General features: G+C 42.4%; 1 protein-coding gene across 1 annotated transcript in view; it reads right to left on the reverse strand.

Annotated features, from left to right (window-relative positions):
- The window catches only part of kl-3 (dynein heavy chain 8, axonemal kl-3), a 110,188-nt gene that overhangs the window by 81,415 nt on the left and 5,790 nt on the right, over positions 1–22,983 (reverse strand). The window contains exons 6-7 of the mRNA XM_033381310.1: positions 9,211–9,422; positions 8,313–8,829 (exon numbers count right to left, since the gene is read on the reverse strand). Of these exons, the coding sequence (XP_033237201.1) occupies positions 8,313–8,829; positions 9,211–9,422 (729 nt within the window). The remainder of the gene's footprint in view (positions 1–8,312; positions 8,830–9,210; positions 9,423–22,983) is intronic.

The following is a 22,983-nucleotide window of genomic DNA, read 5'->3' on the forward strand; positions in this document are numbered from 1 at the left end:
AGTGGTTTGTGTGACATTTTTGAGTCGCTTGGGAATGGCTAAGAGTAGCGGCCGCATGCCGTTTCATTCCAGCTTGGCTGGAGGAAACACTACGGTTGATTTTGCCGGCTCGCAATTTCTACCTCACCGTAGACAAGTACCATCCCTGCCTCCTATACAATTGCCGACGCTTAGCGGCGGGAATGCGAACTGGACGAACTTTTATTCAATGTTTGCCACCATCATCGACAGCCATCCGGACTTAACAAACATAGAAAAGCTCCAGTATTTGCGTTCCTGTCTGCGGGATTCGGCATTGGAGACTGTTCGGTCGCTGGAAATCTCAGATGGCAATTATGCTGTGGCATTAGATTTGTTGGAAAACAAATAATCGGCGATTGGTTTTTCAGGCACACATCAATGAGATCTTGGCGCTTCAGGCTGTGGAACCTGGGTCAGTGGTTATGCTTCGGGAGCTTTCAGACCAGTTCAATTCACATATGCACGCGCTCCAGGGTTTGGGCACCACTGAGCAGATCGCAGGATGCATCATCGTGCAGGAGCTTCTCCGAAAACTGGATCCAGCGAGCCAAGAGAAGTGGGACGAACTATTCAACGACCCCTCATTCGCCAACTTAATTCCGTCGTGGGAATCTATGGCCTCGTTCTTGGAACAGCTGCAGATCATTGGAGACGATGGACTTTTCTATGGCAAGCTATGCGTTGAGCAATCAGGTGGGCAGAAGTAGAAAGCATAATAATTCTAGGTACACATTGGTTACAACGAACCAAACCGTAGCCCACTGCGCGCTGTGCAACGATGGTGCTCACGAGGTCCAGCACTGTCAGAAGTTTAAAGCGCTGTCCCCCACAAATCGCCATAAAGAGGCCAAGCGGCTTTCGTTGTGTATAAATTGTCTCAGAACAGGGCATCGATTACTTCAGGGGACCTCGAGCAACTGTCGTACCTGCGGGGGTAGACACCATACCCTCCTTCATTTTGGTAGCCCTGAAGATACCGCAGTCCAAGGGAAATCAGAGCCGTATACTCCATCTCAGTCTGCGCTGTCTGAGTCTACGCCGTCTGAGCATACCACTGAGCCCTCTACTTCAGCGGCCCTTATTGCCCAAGATCTCAGGAATGGTGTTGTTCTACTTGCCACGGCCACGGTCTTAGTCAAAAATCGTTCCGTTGCTGGATTCCGGCTCTCGTTTCGCAAATCAGCTTCAGCTTCGAAAAATGAAATCATCGACTGCAGTCTCGGGAATAGGCGACTCTAGCTTCGTCACGGATGGATTTTCGGTCAACGTTAGCCTGCACTCTCGCTCATCGGATTACTCAACTCTCATCACTGCCATTGTAGCATCTAGCATAACCGATCGACAGCCAAGCTTTGGAATTGACACTCAAAACTGGAACATTCCATCTAACATACCACTAGCTGATCCGGAGTTTTATAAGCCACAGCGCGTCGATTTGCTAATTGGCGCAAGTCTGTTTTTCGAGCTCCTGTGTGTTGGTCAGTTCAAGTTACTGCCAGGATTGCCTTCAATTCAGAAAACGCGCTTGGGATGGGTCGTGTCTGGAAGTTGTTCGCGTTTAAAAGGTTCCTTGTTGATGGTCTCTCGCGCTCTGGCCGTAGCAGCTGAGAATAATAGTCCAGAGGATCGGCTTGAGGTGCTTCTTCGGAGGTTTTGGGAGGTAGAAAATTGGATCGAACCAATAATAAAGTCTACCAAAGAAGAGCTAGATTGTGAAGCACACTTTGTGCAGGATTTCCGTCGACTACATAAATGCGATTATTGTGTTCGGCTGCCAGCAAAATATAATTTGGATCTCCTTGGCGAATCTTACAATCGAGCGCTTCGTAGATTCCTGACCCTTGAGAGAAAGTTAGATCGTCGCCCTGATGTTAAATCTCAGTATGCAGCATTTATAAAGGAGTACCTTGATTTAGGCCATATGTCGCAGGTTCCTACCCAGTCAATCAGCAACGATATTTTTTGCCTCACCATTGCGTCATGAAGGAAGATAGTTCTACGACCAAGCTTCGCGTCGTTTTTGATGGATCCGCTTCAACCTCATCTGGATATTCCCTGAACGACGTTTTAATGGCTGGTCCCGTAATCCAACCCAACCTGTTTCATATTCTTGCTCGATTTCGGTCATACGCCGTTGCGATTACGGGAGATATCTGTAAGATGTATCGTTGCGTAAGAGTCTCGACCGACGATAGCAACTTGCAGTGTATTCTGTGGAGAAACTCCAGGGAAGAAGACTTGCGTGTGTTTCAATTGGACACCGTTACTTATTAGACGAAGCCTGCCTCCTATCTATCTGTGCGATGCATCAGTTGGCAATGGACGAGCAGATGGCGTTTCCAGTTGGAGCTGAAATCCTTCACCGTGACTTCTACGTGGATGACTTGATATCTGGAGCCAGCTCGCAGGAGGAGGCTATCCGAATTCGGGAGCAAACTACTGGAATTTTGGCTAGAGGTCAGTTCAGATTGAGGAAATGGTGTTCGAACGTCCCTGCTGTGCTGGATGGAGTTCCGGAAGAGGACAAGGAAACATTTTTGAATTTCGACGATGGCAGCCATGTGACTAAAACTTTAGGACTTGCGTGGGATCCGGTTTCTGATCTACTATTATTTTCGTTCTCGGCCCTTCAATCTTCTTTGAATTCCTGCAGGCGCTCTGTTCTGTCATCCATAGCGCGATTCTACGATCCTCTCGGACAAGCTGGTCCCGTAATTACTAAATCCAAAATCTTTCTCCAGCGTTTGTGCCAAGAGAAGTTGTCCTGGTATGAAAGCCTTTCAGTCGCACTGAACACCGAGTGGCAGGAAATATGCACCAGGTTTCGTCAGATTCGTCGACTTGAATTTCCTCGGCTTGTACTCCTTCCAGACTCTACGCTGGAAACTCACGGATTTTGCGATGCCAGCATCGAGGCTTATGGTGCATGCATTTATGTCGTGTCCAAGGGTCAGCATTCCAGCAGTCACTTACTTTGTGCCAAATCTCGTGTGGCTCCTTTGAAGACACTTACAGTACCAAAGTTGGAGATTTGTGGAGGTGAGTTGCTGGCTAGGCTCACATCTGAGGTAGCTGGAATGAATGTATTCAAGGGAAGGTGTTATTGTTGGTGTGATTCTGCCGTTGCGCTCTCTTGGATTCGTTACGAGGCGTCAAGATTTAATATTTTTGTTGCAAATAGAGTGTCAACGATTCAGGAAATGACCGAAAAAATGGAATGGCGCTATGTACCCACAGCTTTAAACCCAGCCGACATTCTGTCTCGAGGGGCTCATCCGACTGAGCTGAATGAGTCACCTCTTTGGGCTCATGGTCCTCCATTTCTTTGCGGCTCCTCAGATGACTGGCCACCCACTGTGCTACCTGGTAAGCCAGCCCTTGAACTTCGTCGGAAGGCTCTTCTGGTCAAATCGCCCTACATGGACATTATTGCTGATTCCAAGTATGCGAATTCATTTGCTTCTTTGCAACGTGTTTTCGGATACATTCACTGTCTCAGACATTGAACATGGAACCCAGGTATTGCTACGACTAGTCCAGCGCCCTCAGCTATGGGAGGACATGAAGTCACTGCGGGCAAGGGGAGCAGTCTACTCATAGAGCTCAATCGCATCGTTATCGCCATTCATGGATCAGTTTGGACTTCTCAGGGTAGATGGTCGACTGAAAAACTCTTCGTTGGATTTTGATGGCCGTCATCCAATCATCTTGCCCAGCAGCCATCCACTGACTCTTGCAATAATCTCCCATTTTCATGAGCGGAATCTGCACGCTGGTCATCGAGCATTGCTTGGACTAATTCGATCCCAATATTGGCCTATTGGGGGGAGGAAGACGGTAAACAAGGCAGAAAACAAGTGTGTAAGATGCTTTCGGCTAAAGCTCAGGGTATTGGAGCATATTATGGCGGATCTTCCAAAGGAGCGGCTCGATGGTTCTCATGCCTTTGAGCCACGCAACAAGGCTCCAATCAAGTGCTACGTGTGCGTTTTCATTTGTTTCGCTACCAAGGCTGTTCATCTGGAGCTTATAAAGGACTTATCCACAGTTGCTTTTCTACATGGACTAAAGCGCTTCATATGTACTAGACGAAAGCCGCGGCAAAATTGGTCAGACAACGCAAAGAATTTTGTCGGCACTAAGAATAAGCTGATGGAATTAAAGCGCCTGGTCCTCAGCGATGACCATCAGACGGCGCTGCTGGATTTTTGCTTGGTCGAGGCTATAGACTGGCATTTCATTTTGGTTGTCTATGGGAGGCTGCAGTGAAGACGGCCAAGTACCACTTCTACCGTGCGATAGGCAACTCGGTTCTTGGATTTGACGAGCTGCGGACGCTGTTGTGCCACATCACGGCAGTGATTAATTCAAGATTTAAATATTTTAAATTATTGCCAGTGGTGCGGCCCAAAGGATATGCATTTTGGTGTTGTCGTTTCCAATGCCCCCACTGCAAAGATCATTTGCTTCCGCATATGCGCATGCAGCGGAATTTTTCGTCTCCTTATGTCGCAATCTCTCGGACTATCATACGCTCTCGCTCGCGTCTAAGCTTGCTGCATAGGGCCCGGCAGATTGGCCCGTCAGCCCTTGCATGGGCAGTCTTGAGCTAATCGTCGCAGCTATTAGATTAACATCCTCGCATCCATCGTTCGCCCAATCATCCCCATATGTACATACGCGATAAGTTGGTTTACATATGCAAATAAATTGTCAATTATAAACAGCCTCTCGACTTTCATTAACTTCAAATTGCAACAGTTATTAAAAACGCTTAATAGCTTAACAGAGTGTTTGTAATAATTAGCGGTGATCTTGTATGTTTCGTAATTTTCGACGTCAGGCATTTATGACATATTTTTATGTACTCTTTGATATGACGAGTCATATTTTCCAATAATAGTGTCTTCTTCTGCGTGACTTCGTTCAATTGGATCGTCATGGTGTGTGAACAGTATCGCTTCTTGATCTTTTTTATTATTTATCTGGGTCACTGGTTTGAGTAGCGTTACTCTTAATAATTTGAATATTTTATGACCCATTTCTTTAAAAGTATCTATTGAAACTGATTCAAAAACCTTTTCGCTCGGTGCCACTTTGAGTTTGCTGATTTTATGTATACCGGCTAGCCTTTTAAGCCTTTGGAAGAACTGACCTAAGTCGAGAATTCCATTGGTGCACAAATCGCTAACGTCAATTCTTACTATAACTTTATTTCCTCGTTATTCGTAAGCTCACTACTTTTCGCACTTCGTCATTTGTGATGACTTCATGAACGTTGGGCGTAGAAGCGTTTACAAGAGTTTGCATAGTCAAATTTACTTCTTCATTTCCTGCGCAGGATTTATTCCGTTTACTTTGGTTTCTTGTAGTGACTTTGCAGAGATATTTTTAAAATCATTTATTTTGATGCGTGATAATGCACCGGCCACAAAATTGTCTTTTCCTTTGAGATTTTCTACACACAGCCAAAGCCAGAAAGAGCACAGCCAAGGCCCCCAACAAGCGGCAACGCTCAGCGGAGGATCCCGCTAGTCAGCCAGGCCAAGCCCAGCAAGCCAAGCGGATGAAAACCCACCTCACAAACCGATCGTTCGCTGAGATGGCGAAGGGAAAGACCATAACCGGCGTCCTGGACAGGGGCGCCGAGGACGGTCATGTCCCTCGGGACAAGTGTCATCTGGTGGAGAACGAGCTCCAGGACCGGTTCCTACTAGAACTGGAGGAGAATGGCGGACCACCGCCAAAGTTTGAGGAGGCAGGGTGGAATAAAGGCAAGGTGAAAACCATCGCCTGCCAAGACGCTCGCTCTACGGCCCACTACATTAAGGCGGTGGCTGCCCTCAAAAAGGTCTATCCAGGGGCGAAACTGGAGTATGTGAAGTGGGAAGATGTCCCTAGCCGTCCGATAGCCAGAGCATGGGTCTCGGCTAAGCCTGTAGATCCTCAGGTCTGCACCTCACCTTCCTACAGCTTATTCGAAGGTGGCCAAAGCAAAGGATATCCAAGGACAGAGGCGCCAGATCATCTTCGTCCTTAATGAGGAGTCTCTAGAGTTCCTCGCAAAGACGGACTATAAGCTATACGTAGCTGAAACCGACGGTAAAATTCGTACCCGCATTCTTGCAAGAAGAGAGTTGCACTTATTTCTGCTCCTAAATTTTAGAAATGAAGAACACACAGCAGTGAGCCTCGAGGGCCAGGAGCGCTCACTGAGTATCTGCTCCGCACACATGAGTCACGAACAACCTGTCCTCCGTGCTATAATCGCAGAATGTGCGACCAAGGACATCGGCCTAATTGTGGGGTGGGACGCCAACGCCCATCACTGTGGGGAAGCACTGACACAAACGAAAAGGGTAAGTACCTCTTTAGTTACTTACAGACCACTCAGATGGTCTTATTAAACCGGAATAAACCTTTATTATTAAAAACCGCAAGAAGTCCTGGACTTTACGCTTGCCTCTCATGAGATACAGGGGAACATTGTATCCTGGACGGTCCTGGAAGAACACTCCTTCTCGGACCACAGGTATGTGGAAACAAGCCTCTTTATAGTTCTGTAGCGAGATAGAGAACAACTCAGAAGCGTCGCGCATGCGTAGAGTTCTCTCGAAGACAGCACCCACCCTGGGCTACCTGAAGAACGCCAACCAGTCTTGGACTACGTCCAGCGATGAGTCGCTAAATCTTCTCCTAAATACTCATTTCCCTGGCTACGATGAAAACAGACCCAACTACTTCGCGTCTCCCTCTGTCGTCTCAGATGGTATCCTGAATTTGGTTAACCAGGAGAACATTGCCTGGGCGATCAAAAGTTTTGAACCATTCAAGTCTTCGGGGCCAGACGGCATTATCCCTGCCCAACTGATTTACCCAGGAAAAAAAACCATTAATTGGCTCAAAATAATTTACGAGGGAATCTTATCCCACGGGTGCATCCCTGACACCTGCATCGCCCCAAAACTCTGTGGAGAAGCGCTAGTCTTTAGCAACAATGCCAAGTATCTTGGCCTAATCCTCGAAAGAAAGCTCGATTGGAAACTGAGCATAAATGATAGAGTAAAGAAAGCCACAGTGTCCCTCTATACATGCAGAAAATCTCTCGGAATAAAATGGGAAATGATCCCGTATATAGTTCGGAGACTATGCACCACCATCATACGACCAATCGGGCTACGCACTGCTCCAGGGAAAGCCCTGGATACCATAATGGACCTCCTCCCCGTAGATCTCATGGGAAAGATGGTGGCAACACTTTCCGCCATCAGAATGGATGGATTACCGGAAAGGACAGATTATTGACCACCTAGGGAGGACTGGGAGATGGGCGAACCTGTCAATGCGGTAAACTTTTACACTGATGGCTCATATCGATATTGTCAAGTTCAGCGACTGTAAATGACTGTCGCAGGTCTCTGCATGAGATCGCAGAGTAATTAGATCTCTTTCTTATATGGGTCCCCGGCCACAGGGACTTTAAGGGGAAGAACGCCGCCGACGAGCTCGCCAGGCAGGGTACTACGATTCCTCTCTTATCAGAGAGGGAGCAGGGGATCCCTACTCTTCACACTCTTTATTAATGACTTTCCTTCGGAATTAACATACTCTTAAGTACTTCCACTATAAGGAAATTTCATTTCATTCTTGAATGCAATCCGATCTCAATAACTTCAGTCATGGTGTTGTGCAAACTTGTTACACCTTATTGCCTCGAAATGCAAAGAAATGACATTTCATCGTTCTAGTACCTTATTGGCTCCCTATACCCTATGTGGTGGTTCTCTTGAGTGGTGGATGATCGCCAAGCTAAAGCTCAACACATTTCTACCATGGTAAATAAGGCCATGGGCGTGCTTGGTTTTGTAAAGAGGTGGTCAAAGGAATTTGACGACCCCTATATAACAAAGACTCTCTAAACATCGATAGTTCGTCCGATCTTAAAATACGGCCCCTGTATATAGCTCCTCGTATAGAATCAGTTCAGAAAAACTTTTTACTCTTTGCTCTGTGGGGCCCTAAATGGGATGCGGGTGTGAGACTCCCATCTTACCCTAGTAAATTGCTATTAGTAAACCTCCCATCCCTATTTAACCGTAAAAAAATTGATTGATTGTTTGATTTTTGTGCACAACTTGAGCCATAATCTTCACGATTACTATTAGATCTATCTATTAGAAACTAATTACCGTTGACACTTCCGTTTAGTCGATCGAATTTGTTTGTTTTTAGTTAGTTGTTAGTGCTAGAACGTAATAATATTTATTTAGATTACTCGTTACAATACTTACTCGATGTAATTGTCCCGCACTTTCTCTAACACTACCATGGCTTGGCGTACATCATCTAAATCATTAATTGTTTTATCCAATATATTATTTTGCTCAGCAATAAATTCGATCATTTCATCCAATTGTTTTTTGTACTGCACACTTAGCAATTGTCCTAATAAAACTTTCCATTTTTTTGACTCTACAACCAATTTATCGAGAGTATTACTCATGCGAACCTCGATGGGCCCTATAGTACGTTTAGGGCTCATAGTTTCAAGCTTTTGGGTAATGCTATCATAATGTAGAAACATATCTCGTATATCAACTGTCAATGGGTTTGTTAAAACAAAAGTATTAATAATATCTTCCCTATCTTCAGCCCATAAGTATTTGTATTTTTCAAACATTTCTCGTTGAAATTCCTCCATATCCGACTTATAACTTAGTAGACCATTAGCCAAATTTTGAACGGCGCGGATAACATCCTTATGTTCCACTACGTATCTAAAGTAACTCCTTTCATATTTATTTTCATCTTAAAAGAAAATTAAAATCTGTTATTCGATAGCACAGGCCAACAGTGATTTTGCATCAGTCCTACACTAACTTGTTCTTGTTATATAAGACTTTCTAAGATATGCTGTTTATAAAGTATTTTTTGGGCTGAGCCTTTGAACCAGGCGCGTGATTATTAAATAGAAGGGGAATTGTACGACGATAGAAAACATAAAACAAGCTCTATAAAATGTCACTATACATAATAAATTTATTCTAAATGAAAAAGTAAAGACGCTTTTACTTAAAAAACGATTAAAACAGCCTCTGTTATTTAAAAAAATTTGTATAGGCCTACTACAAACAAAATGTTTTTTTTCTGTGGGCTGTGTCATTTATAAGACAAATAAGATACACTCACCAACAGTAACACGCCTATCTTTCCGGTCTTGAGTCTTTGCTTGTTTACCCCAAGTGGATACAAAATAATTAATTTCTGTGCAACAAAGAATAGCATTATTAAAATCATTTTGCATTACATCTAAATTAGGCTGTATATAGCATCCATTAATAAAATCCATTTCCAACTCAGTATATAATATAGGCTTCATAGGATTAGTACGCCAATTTGTCCTGCATATGTTAGGAAAAAGGTTGTTTATTAGTTTATTAATATGTACATATATAGTTATTCTCCATTAGATGGACGAATGACAGATACATTTTACATCACACAAGATCACGTTTGTCTACAACCGGAAACAAGCCAACTACTAGGCCATAGAGCTAAGTATTGCACAAATACTGCCGTTTGTCCCACCTGCAACTTTCCACCCACCCGAACGCAAAATGCACACGCATCCACTGTGCTAATTGCTTTGAGCAACACCCTGCCAACTCCCCTAATAGTAAACGAGGGGGAACGTTGTGAGTTGCTGCGGACACCGCAACTCTACAGTTATACCCGATACTAAGTCAGTATGGCTCTCCTCCGGCAGACGCCGCTAATATTGAGCGACACGACAAAGAGTGCGTGCGAGAGAGACAGAAAATCAGTCTGAGCGTGACGTCGGGCGCTGCGTAGCCACTGCAAATTGATTTGTTTCCTTTGGCTATAAAAATGATCTGATCTGATCCAGATTCAGCAATCTGATAGATATAGTCGTTATCTATGATTCTGCGTTTTTAGTTTTCTCAAATCTGCAATATTGTGGATGCAACAGATTTTCGTCCTTTGTGGGGGCGGAAGGGGGTGGGGCGAAATTTTGAGATAAAGGTTTTATAGTGAGATCTAACAGAAGTGCGGATACCAAATTTGGTTACTCTAGCTTTAATAGTCTCTGATATTTGTGAATATCCCCAGATTTGCATCCTTTGCGGGGGCGGAAGGGGGTGTGGCGAAATTTTGAAACAAACTCGTCTCGGTCCGATGTATTAGGAGTGTGGATACGAAATTTGGTTGCAATAGCTTTTATAGTCTCTGAGATCTAGGCGCTAATGTTTTACTCTAAGCAAAGCCGCCTATGCTACCTGTGTGTTAGAGAGAGACAGGGCGAGAAAAAATGAAATTGTTTTCTTGATGCTGGCTATAATAGTAATACGATCCAATTCAGATTCTGCAGTCCAAAAGATATAGTCATTCTCTACGATTCTGCGTTTTTTGTTTTCTCGTATCTTTAAAATTGTGGATGCCACAGATTTTCGCCCTTTGTGGGGGCGGAAGTGGGCGGGGCAAAGTTTTGAAATATTTTTGTAGCAGTGACATATCACAGAAGTCTGGATCCAAAACATCGTTGCTCTAGCTCTTATAGTCTTTGATCATTAGGCGCTGAAGGGGACGGACAGACGGACAGACGGACGGACGGACAGACGGACAGACGGACGGACGGACAGACAGACATGGCTCAATCGACTCGGCTATTGATGCTGATCAAGAATATATATACTTTATGGGGTCGGAAACGATTCCTTCTGGACGTTACACACATCCACTTTTACCACAAATCTAATATACCCCAATACTCATTTTGAGTATCGGGTATAACGAGAGGGAACGTTGTGAGTTTGCTGCGGAGACCGCAACTACCCGATACTTCAGTCAGTATGTTTAAATAAATAGTTTAAATAGTTTTGAAATAAACTTGTAACAGTGACATATGACAGAAGTCCGGATATAAAATGTCGTTGCTCTAGCTTTTATAGTCTTTGAGCACTAGGCGCTGAAGGGGACGGACAGACAGACAGGGCTTAATCGACTCGGCTATTGATGCTGATCAAGAATATATATACTTTATGGGGTCGGAAACGATTCCTTCCGGACGTTACACACATCCACTTTTACCACAAATCTAATATACCCCAATACTTATTTTGAGTATCGGGTATAATTACAGAATACCTCATACTCACAAAGAGGAAGTTAACGAACAAGTCACAAAACTCATTTTAGATAAAATAGTAGAACCTTCCGTATCAGAATAAAATAGCCCAATACTTCTTGTCCCAAAGAAAGGATTACCGGATTAGTAATAGACTATCGTCAAATAAATAACAAATTACTTTCCGATAAATTCCCACTGCCACGCATAGACGACATTCCTGATCAATTACGCAGATCATCAAATTGAGTTTAAAGAAAATTCCAGAAATATAACGTTTTATGGTTTTAAAATAGCGCCAAATTCTTTTCAAATAATGATGACAATAGCATTTTCAGAATTAGATCCTTCGCAAGCATTCTTGTACATGGATGACCTAATGTCATCGGTTGTTCCGGTTGATCAAAGCACAACCTTAAGTTACATCCAGAAAATTACTCTTTCTTCATACACGAAGTGACTTTCCTAGTGTAAGGTATTTTACCAGATGACAAGAAATACGATGTCATCGAAAAATATCCAGTCAGTACAGACGCAGATAGCGCTAGAAGATTTGGTGCAATTTGCAATTATTATAGACGATTCATTAAAGACTTTGCTGATTATTTACCCCACACAACAAGATTATGTAAGAAAAATATACAATTTGAATAGACAAGCGAATGCCAACGAGGGGGAACGTTGTGAGTTGCTGCGGACACCGCAACTCTACAGTTATACCCGATACTAAGTCAGTATGGCTCTCCTCCGGCAGACGCCGCTAATATTGAGCGACACGACAAAGAGTGCGTGCGAGAGAGACAGAAAATCAGTCTGAGCGTGACGTCGGGCGCTGCGTAGCCACTGCAAATTGATTTGTTTCCTTTGGCTATAAAAATGATCTGATCTGATCCAGATTCAGCAATCTGATAGATATAGTCGTTATCTATGATTCTGCGTTTTTAGTTTTCTCAAATCTGCAATATTGTGGATGCAACAGATTTTCGTCCTTTGTGGGGGCGGAAGGGGGTGGGGCGAAATTTTGAGATAAAGGTTTTATAGTGAGATCTAACAGAAGTGCGGATACCAAATTTGGTTACTCTAGCTTTAATAGTCTCTGATATTTGTGAATATCCCCAGATTTGCATCCTTTGCGGGGGCGGAAGGGGGTGTGGCGAAATTTTGAAACAAACTCGTCTCGGTCCGATGTATTAGGAGTGTGGATACGAAATTTGGTTGCAATAGCTTTTATAGTCTCTGAGATCTAGGCGCTAATGTTTTACTCTAAGCAAAGCCGCCTATGCTACCTGTGTGTTAGAGAGAGAAAGGGCGAGAAAAAATGAAATTGTTTTCTTGATGCTGGCTATAATAGTAATACGATCCAATTCAGATTCTGCAGTCCAAAAGATATAGTCATTCTCTACGATTCTGCGTTTTTTGTTTTCTCGTATCTTTAAAATTGTGGATGCCACAGATTTTCGCCCTTTGTGGGGGCGGAAGTGGGCGGGGCAAAGTTTTGAAATATTTTTGTAGCAGTGACATATCACAGAAGTCTGGATCCAAAACATCGTTGCTCTAGCTCTTATAGTCTTTGATCATTAGGCGCTGAAGGGGACGGACAGACGGACAGACGGACGGACGGACAGACGGACAGACGGACGGACGGACAGACAGACATGGCTCAATCGACTCGGCTATTGATGCTGATCAAGAATATATATACTTTATGGGGTCGGAAACGATTCCTTCTGGACGTTACACACATCCACTTTTACCACAAATCTAATATACCCCAATACTCATTTTGAGTATCGGGTATAAAAATATATAGAGCAGAAAGAAATCCTGACAATAAAAACACGAAATAAATGCAGCATTCGCGAAGCACGTGTATTACAAAAAACAATCTGTATCTCCCTCTACTTCTTCGTTCAGTTTTGCAGCTGTTACAACCGCAACGACAAATGAAAACGCAAAAGAAAACAAAAACGAGGGGGAACGTTGTGAGTTGCTGCGGACACCGCAACTCTACGGTTATACCCGATACTAAGTCAGTATGGCTCTCCTCCGGCAGACGCCGCTAATATTTAACAACACGACAAAGAGTGCGTGCGAGAGAGACAGAAAATCAGTCTGAGCGTGACGTCGGGCGCTGCGTAGCCACTGCAAATTGATTTGTTCCTTTTGGCTATAAAAATGATCTGATCTGATCCAGATTCACCAATCTGATAGATATGGTCATTATCTATGATTCTGCGTTTTTAGTTTTCTCGTATCCTCAATATTGTGGATGCAACAGATTTTCGTCCTTTGTGGGGGCGGAAGGGGGTGGGGCGAAATTTTGAGATATACGTTTTCTAGTGAGATCTAACAGGAGTGCGGATACTAAATTTGGTTACTCTAGCTTTAATAGTCTCTGAGATTTGTGAATATCCCCAGACTTGCATCCTTTGCGGGGGCGAAAGGGGGTGTGGCAAAATTTTGAAACAAACTCGTCTCGGTCCGATATATTAGGAGTGTGGATACCAAATTTGGTTGCACTAGCTTTTATAGTCTCTGAGATCTAGGCGCTAATGTTTTACTCTAAGCAAAGCCGCCTATGCTACCTGTGTGTTAGAGAGAGACAGGGCGAGAAAAAATGAAATTGTTTTCTTGATGCTGGCTATAATAGTAATACGATCCAATTCAGATTCTGCAGTCTAAAAGATATGGTCATTCTCTACGATTCTGCGTTTTTTGTTTTCTCGTATCTTTAAAATTTTGGATGCCACAGATTTTTGCCCTTTGTGGGAGCGGAAGTGGGCGGGGCAAAGTTTTGAAATATTTTTGTAGCAGTGACATATCACAGAAGTCTGGATCCAAAACATCGTTGCTCTATGGACAGACGGACGGACGGACAGACGGACAGACGGACGGACGGACAGACAGACATGGCTCAATCGACTCGGCTATTGATGCTGATCAAGAATATATATACTTTATGGGGTCGGAAACGATTCCTTCTGGGCGTTACACACATCCACTTTTACCACAAATCTAATATACCCCAATACTCATTTTGAGTATCGGGTATAACGAGAGGGAACGTTGTGAGTTTGCTGCGGAGACCGCAACTCTACATCTATACCCGATACTTCAGTCAGTATGTTTAAATAAATAGTTTAAATAGTTTTGAAATAAACTTGTAACAGTGACATATGACAGAAGTCCGGATATAAAATGTCGTTGCTCTAGCTTTTATAGTCTTTGAGCACTAGGCGCTGAAGGGGACGGACAGACAGACAGGGCTTAATCGACTCGGCTATTGATGCTGATCAAGAATATATATACTTTATGGGGTCGGAAACGATTCCTTCCGGACGTTACACACATCCACTTTTACCACAAATCTAATATACCCCAATACTTATTTTGAGTATCGGGTATAATTACAGAATACCTCATACTCACAAAGAGGAAGTTAACGAACAAGTCACAGAACTCATTTTAGATAAAATAGTAGAACCTTCCCTATCAGAATAAAATAGCCCAATACTTCTTGTCCCAAAGAAAGGATTACCGGATTAGTAATAGACTATCGTCAAATAAATAACAAATTACTTTCCGATAAATTCCCACTGCCACGCATAGACGACATTCCTGATCAATTACGCAGATCATCAAATTGAGTTTAAAGAAAATTCCAGAAATATAACGTCTTTTTCAACGAGCAATGGTTTTATGGTTTTAAAATAGCGCCAAATTCTTTTCAAATAATGATGACAATAGCATTTTCAGAATTAGATCCTTCGCAAGCATTCTTGTACATGGATGACCTAATGTCATCGGTTGTTCCGGTTGATCAAAGCACAACCTTAAGTTACATCCAGAAAATTACTCTTTCTTCATACACGAAGTGACTTTCCTAGTGTAAGGTATTTTACCAGATGACAAGAAATACGATGTCATCGAAAAATATCCAGTCAGTACAGACGCAGATAGCGCTAGAAGATTTGGTGCAATTTGCAATTATTATAGACGATTCATTAAAGACTTTGCTGATTATTTACCCCACACAACAAGATTATGTAAGAAAAATATACAATTTGAATAGACAAGCGAATGCCAACGAGGGGGAACGTTGTGAGTTGCTGCGGACACCGCAACTCTACAGTTATACCCGATACTAAGTCAGTATGGCTCTCCTCCGGCAGACGCCGCTAATATTGAGCGACACGACAAAGAGTGCGTGCGAGAGAGACAGAAAATCAGTCTGAGCGTGACGTCGGGCGCTGCGTAGCCACTGCAAATTGATTTGTTTCCTTTGGCTATAAAAATGATCTGATCTGATCCAGATTCAGCAATCTGATAGATATAGTCGTTATCTATGATTCTGCGTTTTTAGTTTTCTCAAATCTGCAATATTGTGGATGCAACAGATTTTCGTCCTTTGTGGGGGCGGAAGGGGGTGGGGCGAAATTTTGAGATAAAGGTTTTATAGTGAGATCTAACAGAAGTGCGGATACCAAATTTGGTTACTCTAGCTTTAATAGTCTCTGATATTTGTGAATATCCCCAGATTTGCATCCTTTGCGGGGGCGGAAGGGGGTGTGGCGAAATTTTGAAACAAACTCGTCTCGGTCCGATGTATTAGGAGTGTGGATACGAAATTTGGTTGCAATAGCTTTTATAGTCTCTGAGATCTAGGCGAAAAAATGAAATTGTTTTCTTGATGCTGGCTATAATAGTAATACGATCCAATTCAGATTCTGCAGTCCAAAAGATATAGTCATTCTCTACGATTCTGCGTTTTTTGTTTTCTCGTATCTTTAAAATTGTGGATGCCACAGATTTTCGCCCTTTGTGGGGGCGGAAGTGGGCGGGGCAAAGTTTTGAAATATTTTTGTAGCAGTGACATATCACAGAAGTCTGGATCCAAAACATCGTTGCTCTAGCTCTTATAGTCTTTGATCATTAGGCGCTGAAGGGGACGGACAGACGGACAGACGGACGGACGGACAGACGGACGGACGGACAGACAGACATGGCTCAATCGACTCGGCTATTGATGCTGATCAAGAATATATATACTTTATGGGGTCGGAAACGATTCCTTCTGGACGTTACACACATCCACTTTTACCACAAATCTAATATACCCCAATACTCATTTTGAGTATCGGGTATAAAAATATATAGAGCAGAAAGAAATCCTGACAATAAAAACACGAAATAAATGCAGCATTCGCGAAGCACGTGTATTACAAAAAACAATCTGTATCTCCCTCTACTTCTTCGTTCAGTTTTGCAGCTGTTACAACCGCAACGACAAATGAAAACGCAAAAGAAAACAAAAACGAGGGGGAACGTTGTGAGTTGCTGCGGACACCGCAACTCTACGGTTATACCCGATACTAAGTCAGTATGGCTCTCCTCCGGCAGACGCCGCTAATATTTAACAACACGACAAAGAGTGCGTGCGAGAGAGACAGAAAATCAGTCTGAGCGTGACGTCGGGCGCTGCGTAGCCACTGCAAATTGATTTGTTCCTTTTGGCTATAAAAATGATCTGATCTGATCCAGATTCACCAATCTGATAGATATGGTCATTATCTATGATTCTGCGTTTTTAGTTTTCTCGTATCCTCAATATTGTGGATGCAACAGATTTTCGTCCTTTGTGGGGGCGGAAGGGGGTGGGGCGAAATTTTGAGATATACGTTTTCTAGTGAGATCTAACAGGAGTGCGGATACTAAATTTGGTTACTCTAGCTTTAATAGTCTCTGAGATTTGTGAATATCCCCAGACTTGCATCCTTTGCGGGGGCGAAAGGGGGTGTGGCAAAATTTTGAAACAAACTCGTCTCGGTCCGATATATTAGGAGTGTGGATACCAAATTTGGTTGCACTAGCTTTTATAGTCTCTGAGATCTAGGCGCTAATGTTTTACTCTAAGCAAAGCCGCCTATGCTACCTGTGTGTTAGAGAGAGACAGGGCGAGAAAAAATGAAATTGTTTTCTTGATGCTGGCTATAATAGTAATACGATCCAATTCAGATTCTGCAGTCTAAAAGATATGGTCATTCTCTACGATTCTGCGTTTTTTGTTTTCTCGTATCTTTAAAATTTTGGATGCCACAGATTTTTGCCCTTTGTGGGAGCGGAAGTGGGCGGGGCAAAGTTTTGAAATATTTTTGTAGCAGTGACATATCACAGAAGTCTGGATCCAAAACATCGTTGCTCTAGCTCTTATAGTCTTTGAGCATTAGGCGCTGAAGGGGACGGACAGACGGACAGACGGACGGACGGACAGACGGACAGACGGACGGACGGACAGACAGACATGGCTCAATCGACTCGGCTATTGATGCTGATCAAGAATATATATACTTTATGGGGTCGGAAACGATTCCTTCTGGGCGTTACACACATCCACTTTTACCACAAATCTAATATACCCCAATACTCATTTTGAGTATCGGGTATAACGAGAGGGAACGTTGTGAGTTTGCTGCGGAGACCGCAACTCTACATCTATACCCGATACTTCAGTCAGTATGTTTAAATAAATAGTTTAAATAGTTTTGAAATAAACTTGTAACAGTGACATATGACAGAAGTCCGGATATAAAATGTCGTTGCTCTAGCTTTTATAGTCTTTGAGCACTAGGCGCTGAAGGGGACGGACAGACAGACAGGGCTTAATCGACTCGGCTATTGATGCTGATCAAGAATATATATACTTTATGGGGTCGGAAACGATTCCTTCCGGACGTTACACACATCCACTTTTACCACAAATCTAATATACCCCAATACTTATTTTGAGTATCGGGTATAATTACAGAATACCTCATACTCACAAAGAGGAAGTTAACGAACAAGTCACAAAACTCATTTTAGATAAAATAGTAGAACCTTCCGTATCAGAATAAAATAGCCCAATACTTCTTGTCCCAAAGAAAGGATTACCGGATTAGTAATAGACTATCGTCAAATAAATAACAAATTACTTTCCGATAAATTCCCACTGCCACGCATAGACGACATTCCTGATCAATTACGCAGATCATCAAATTGAGTTTAAAGAAAATTCCAGAAATATAACGTCTTTTTCAACGAGCAATGGTTTTATGGTTTTAAAATAGCGCCAAATTCTTTTCAAATAATGATGACAATAGCATTTTCAGAATTAGATCCTTCGCAAGCATTCTTGTACATGGATGACCTAATGTCATCGGTTGTTCCGGTTGATCAAAGCACAACCTTAAGTTACATCCAGAAAATTACTCTTTCTTCATACACGAAGTGACTTTCCTAGTGTAAGGTATTTTACCAGATGACAAGAAATACGATGTCATCGAAAAATATCCAGTCAGTACAGACGCAGATAGCGCTAGAAGATTTGGTGCAATTTGCAATTATTATAGACGATTCATTAAAGACTTTGCTGATTATTTACCCCACACAACAAGATTATGTAAGAAAAATATACAATTTGAATAGACAAGCGAATGCCAACGAGGGGGAACGTTGTGAGTTGCTGCGGACACCGCAACTCTACAGTTATACCCGATACTAAGTCAGTATGGCTCTCCTCCGGCAGACGCCGCTAATATTAAACGACACGACAAAGAGTGCGTGCGAGAGAGACAGAAAATCAGTCTGAGCGTGACGTAACGCGCTGCGTAGCCACTGCAAATTGATTTGTTTCCTTTCGCTATAAAAATGATCTGATCTGATCCAGATTCAGCAATCTGATAGATATAGTCGCTATCTATGATTCTGCGTTTTTAGTTTTCTCGAATCTGCAATATTGTGGATGCAACAGATTTTCGTCCTTTGTGGGGGCGGATGGGGGTGTGGCGAAATTTTGAGATATACGTTTTATAGTGAGATCTAACAGAAGTGCGGATACCAAATTTGGTTACTCTAGCTTTAATAGTCTCTGAGATTTGTGAATATCCCCAGATTTGCATCCTTTGCGGGGGCGGAAGGGGGTGTGGCGAAATTTTGAAACAAACTCGTCTCGGTCCGATATATTAGGAGTGTGGATACCAAATTTGGTTGCTCTAGCTTTTATAGTCTCTGAGATCTCGCTAATGTTTTACTCTAAGCAAAGCCGCCTATGCTACCTGTGTGTTAGAGAGAGACAGGGCGAGAAAAAATGAAATTGTTTTCTTGATGCTGGCTATAATAGTAATACGATCCAATTCAGATTCTGCAGTCTAAAAGATATGGTCATGCTCTACGATTCTGCGTTTTTAGTTTTCTCGTATCTTTAAAATTGTGGATGCCACAGATTTTCGCCCTTTGTGGGGGCGGAGGTGGGCGGGGCAAAGTTTTGAAATATTTTTGTAGCAGTGACATATCACAGAAGTCTGGATCCAAAACATCGTTGCTCTAGCTCTTATAGTCTTTGAGCATTAGGCGCTGAAGGGGACGGACAGACGGACAGACGGACGGACGGACAGACGGACAGACAGACATGGCTCAATCGACTCGGCTATTGATGCTGATCAAGAATATATATACACACATCCACTTTTACCACAAATCTAATATACCCAAATACTCATTTTGAGTATCGGGTATAAAAAGCATTTGATTATGTAAAAATTACTCTAATGAAGCCTACTTTATTGAAATACCCAGATTGTAATAAAGAATTTTGCATCATAACAGATGCCAGTACACAAGCATGCTGAGCAGTTTTAAATCAAAATATGGCGATAAACATTTTCCCGTAGCATAATGCTTCCCGCTCATTTACAAAAGGAGATAGCAATACGAATACCACAGAGCAAGAATTGACAGCCACTCACTGGGCAATAACACATTTTCGACCATATATATATGGTATACACTTTACAATTGAAACAGACCATTAAAATATTTGTTTTCAATGATAGGTTAGGTTAATGACCTTTCAATGATAGAACCTAGTTCAAAATAAACGAGAACGAGATTAGACTTAGAAGAGTATGATTTTGCTTTAGAATATCTCAAAGGAAAAGACAATTTAGTGACCGGTGCATTATCACGCATCAAAATAAAAAAATTATTGTAAAAATATCTCTGCAAAGTCACTACAAGAAACCAAAGTAAACGGAATAAATCCTGCGCAGGAAATGAAGAAGTAAATTTGACTATGCAAACTCTTGTAAACGCTTCTACGCCCAACGTTCATGAAGTCATCACAAATGACGAAGTGCGAAAAGTAGTGAGCTTACGAATAACGAGGAAATAAAGTTATAGTAAGAATTGACGTTAGCGATTTGTGCACCAATGGAATTCTCGACTTAGGTCAGTTCTTCCAAAGGCTTAAAAGGCTAGCTGGTATACATAAAAACAGCAGACTCAAAGTGGCACCGAGCGAAAAGGTCTTTAAATCAGTTTCAATCATAGCTCGCAATTAACAGTTGACACTTTCGGCGTGTCTGATAAAAAATCTGTCTGACGGACAGATTGAGAAAATGGACTGAAAAGACCCGATCAAATCTGTTTTTGCTCAACTCGCTCTTCGCTCAAGCAAAGACCGATTTTTTCACTTCTCTTTTGTTCCTGTTTTTCACTGAGCATCTTGTCTCAAGCGAACGAACAAAGTTTTTTTTGCGTGCTTGTACGTATGATGCTTACAATAGCCCAAAAGATGCGGAAGACATGAAACATACATATACACATACACATGAAAAAAAAACTAAAAACACTTTACTCAGACACTTTTTGGGTTCTGCTCATCTAAAGACACTTTTACTGCGAGCGCTTCACCAAAGTGTCTCTTTAAGTTTTTATTGTGAGACACGATCGTGTGTCGGGCTCAACTGAAAACCCGAAACACATAACACAAGCGAAGAGACAAAAAGTGTTCTGCTCAGTGAGAGACCGTTTCTGCGTGGTCTTTTTCGGTTTTGTCAGTGACGAGACAGCAATGGGAAAAAGTGTTGACCGTCGTTTGCGAGCTATGGTTTCATAGATACTTTTAATGAAATGGGTCATAAAATATTCAAATTATTAAGAGTAACGCTACTCAGGCCGGATCAGGATCAAGAAGCGTTACTGTTCACATACCATTACTATCCAATTGAAGGAAGTCACACAGGCATAACAAAAAAACGAGGGGGAACGTTGTGAGTTGCTGCGGACACCGCATCTCTACAGTTATGCCCGATACTAAGTCAGTATGGCTCTCCTCCGGCAGATGGCGCTAATATTAAGCGACACGACAAAGAGTGTGTGCGAGAGAGACAGAAAATCAGTTTGAGCGTGACGTCGGGCGCTGCGCAGTCAGTGCAAATTGGTTTGTTCCTTTGGCTATAAAACATCTTAAAGGAGTGTGTGTACCAAATTTGGTTACTCTAGCCTTAATAGTCTCTGAGATTTGTGGTTGCCCCAGATTTTCGTCCTTTGCGGGGGCGGAAGGGGGTGTGGCGAAATTTGGACATGAAACGGTCAAGGTCCGATATCACAGGAGTGTGGATACCAAATTTGGTTGCTCTAGCTCTTATGGGTTCTGAGATCCTTGAACTCATATTTTGCAATTGGCAAAACCGACCATGAAACCTGTGTGTTAGAGTGAGACAGAGCGAGAAAGAGTGAAATTGTTTTCGTGATTCTGGCTATAATAATTATACGATCTGGTTCAGATTTTGCACTCTGTAAGATATAGTCATCTTCTACGATTCTGCGTTTTTAGTTTTCTCGTATCTTTAAAATTGTGGATGCCACAGATTTTCGCCCTTTGTGGGGGCGGAAGTGGGCGGGGCAAAGTTTTGAAATATTTTTGTAGCAGTGACATATCACAGAAGTCTGGATCCAAAACATCGTTGCTCTAACTCTTATAGTCTTTGAGCATTAGGCGCTGAAGGGGACGGACAGACGGACAGACTGACATGGCTCAATCGACTCGGCTATTGATGCTGATCAAGAATATATATACTTTATGGGGTCGGAAACGATTCCTTCTGGACGTTACACACATCCACTTTTACCACAAATCTAATATACCCCAATACTCATTTTGAGTATCGAGTATAATTAGCAAAAATTAGAAGACACTATTATTGGAAAATATGACACGTCATATCAAAGAGTACATAAAAAGTGCCTGGCGTCGAAAACGACGAAACATACAAGATCACCTCTAATTATTACAAACACACCAATATATGCTTTCGACAGAGTGATAATAGACACTATTGGTCCCTTACCACGATCAGAGAATGGAAATGACTACACCATTAAGGTGTACACCTACAGTCACCTTAATATGTGATATAACAATATATTTAGTAGCTATTCGAATTGCAAATCTCAGCGTCCTTTGTGGGGGCGGAAGGGGGTGGGCCGAAATTTTTAAATACACTTGAACATTGAGATCTAACAGAAGTGTGGATACAAAGTTTGGTTGCTTTAGCTCTAATTGTCTTTGCGATTTGTGGATGCCACAGATTGTCGTCCTTTGTGGTACCGGAAGGGGGTCGGGCAAAATTTTTAAATACACGTGTTATAGTTAGATCTAACAGGAGTGTGGATACCAAATTTTATTACTCTAGTCTTAAAAGGCTCTGAGATTTGGAACGGATAGACAGACATGGCTCAGTCGACTTGGCTATTCAAGAATATATATACTTTATGGGGACGGAAACTCTTCCTTCTGAGAAACAAATAAAATATTCCATAAATCTAATAAAATTTGGTTTTAGGTATAAGGAGGATAACCGGTGAGAAAGAATCAGTTCGTCCCTTTTGCGAACAGCGATACAAAAGTTAAATAAATTATAATCTCACATATATGCATAATGACTGATTACCGGATATAAAGGTACAGCAGTGTCATTATCGCGGCTCACACCGTT

Source organism: Drosophila pseudoobscura, chromosome 5, assembly GCF_009870125.1.
Source record: "Drosophila pseudoobscura strain MV-25-SWS-2005 chromosome 5, UCI_Dpse_MV25, whole genome shotgun sequence".
In the NCBI taxonomy this organism is placed as follows: domain Eukaryota; kingdom Metazoa; phylum Arthropoda; class Insecta; order Diptera; family Drosophilidae; genus Drosophila; species Drosophila pseudoobscura.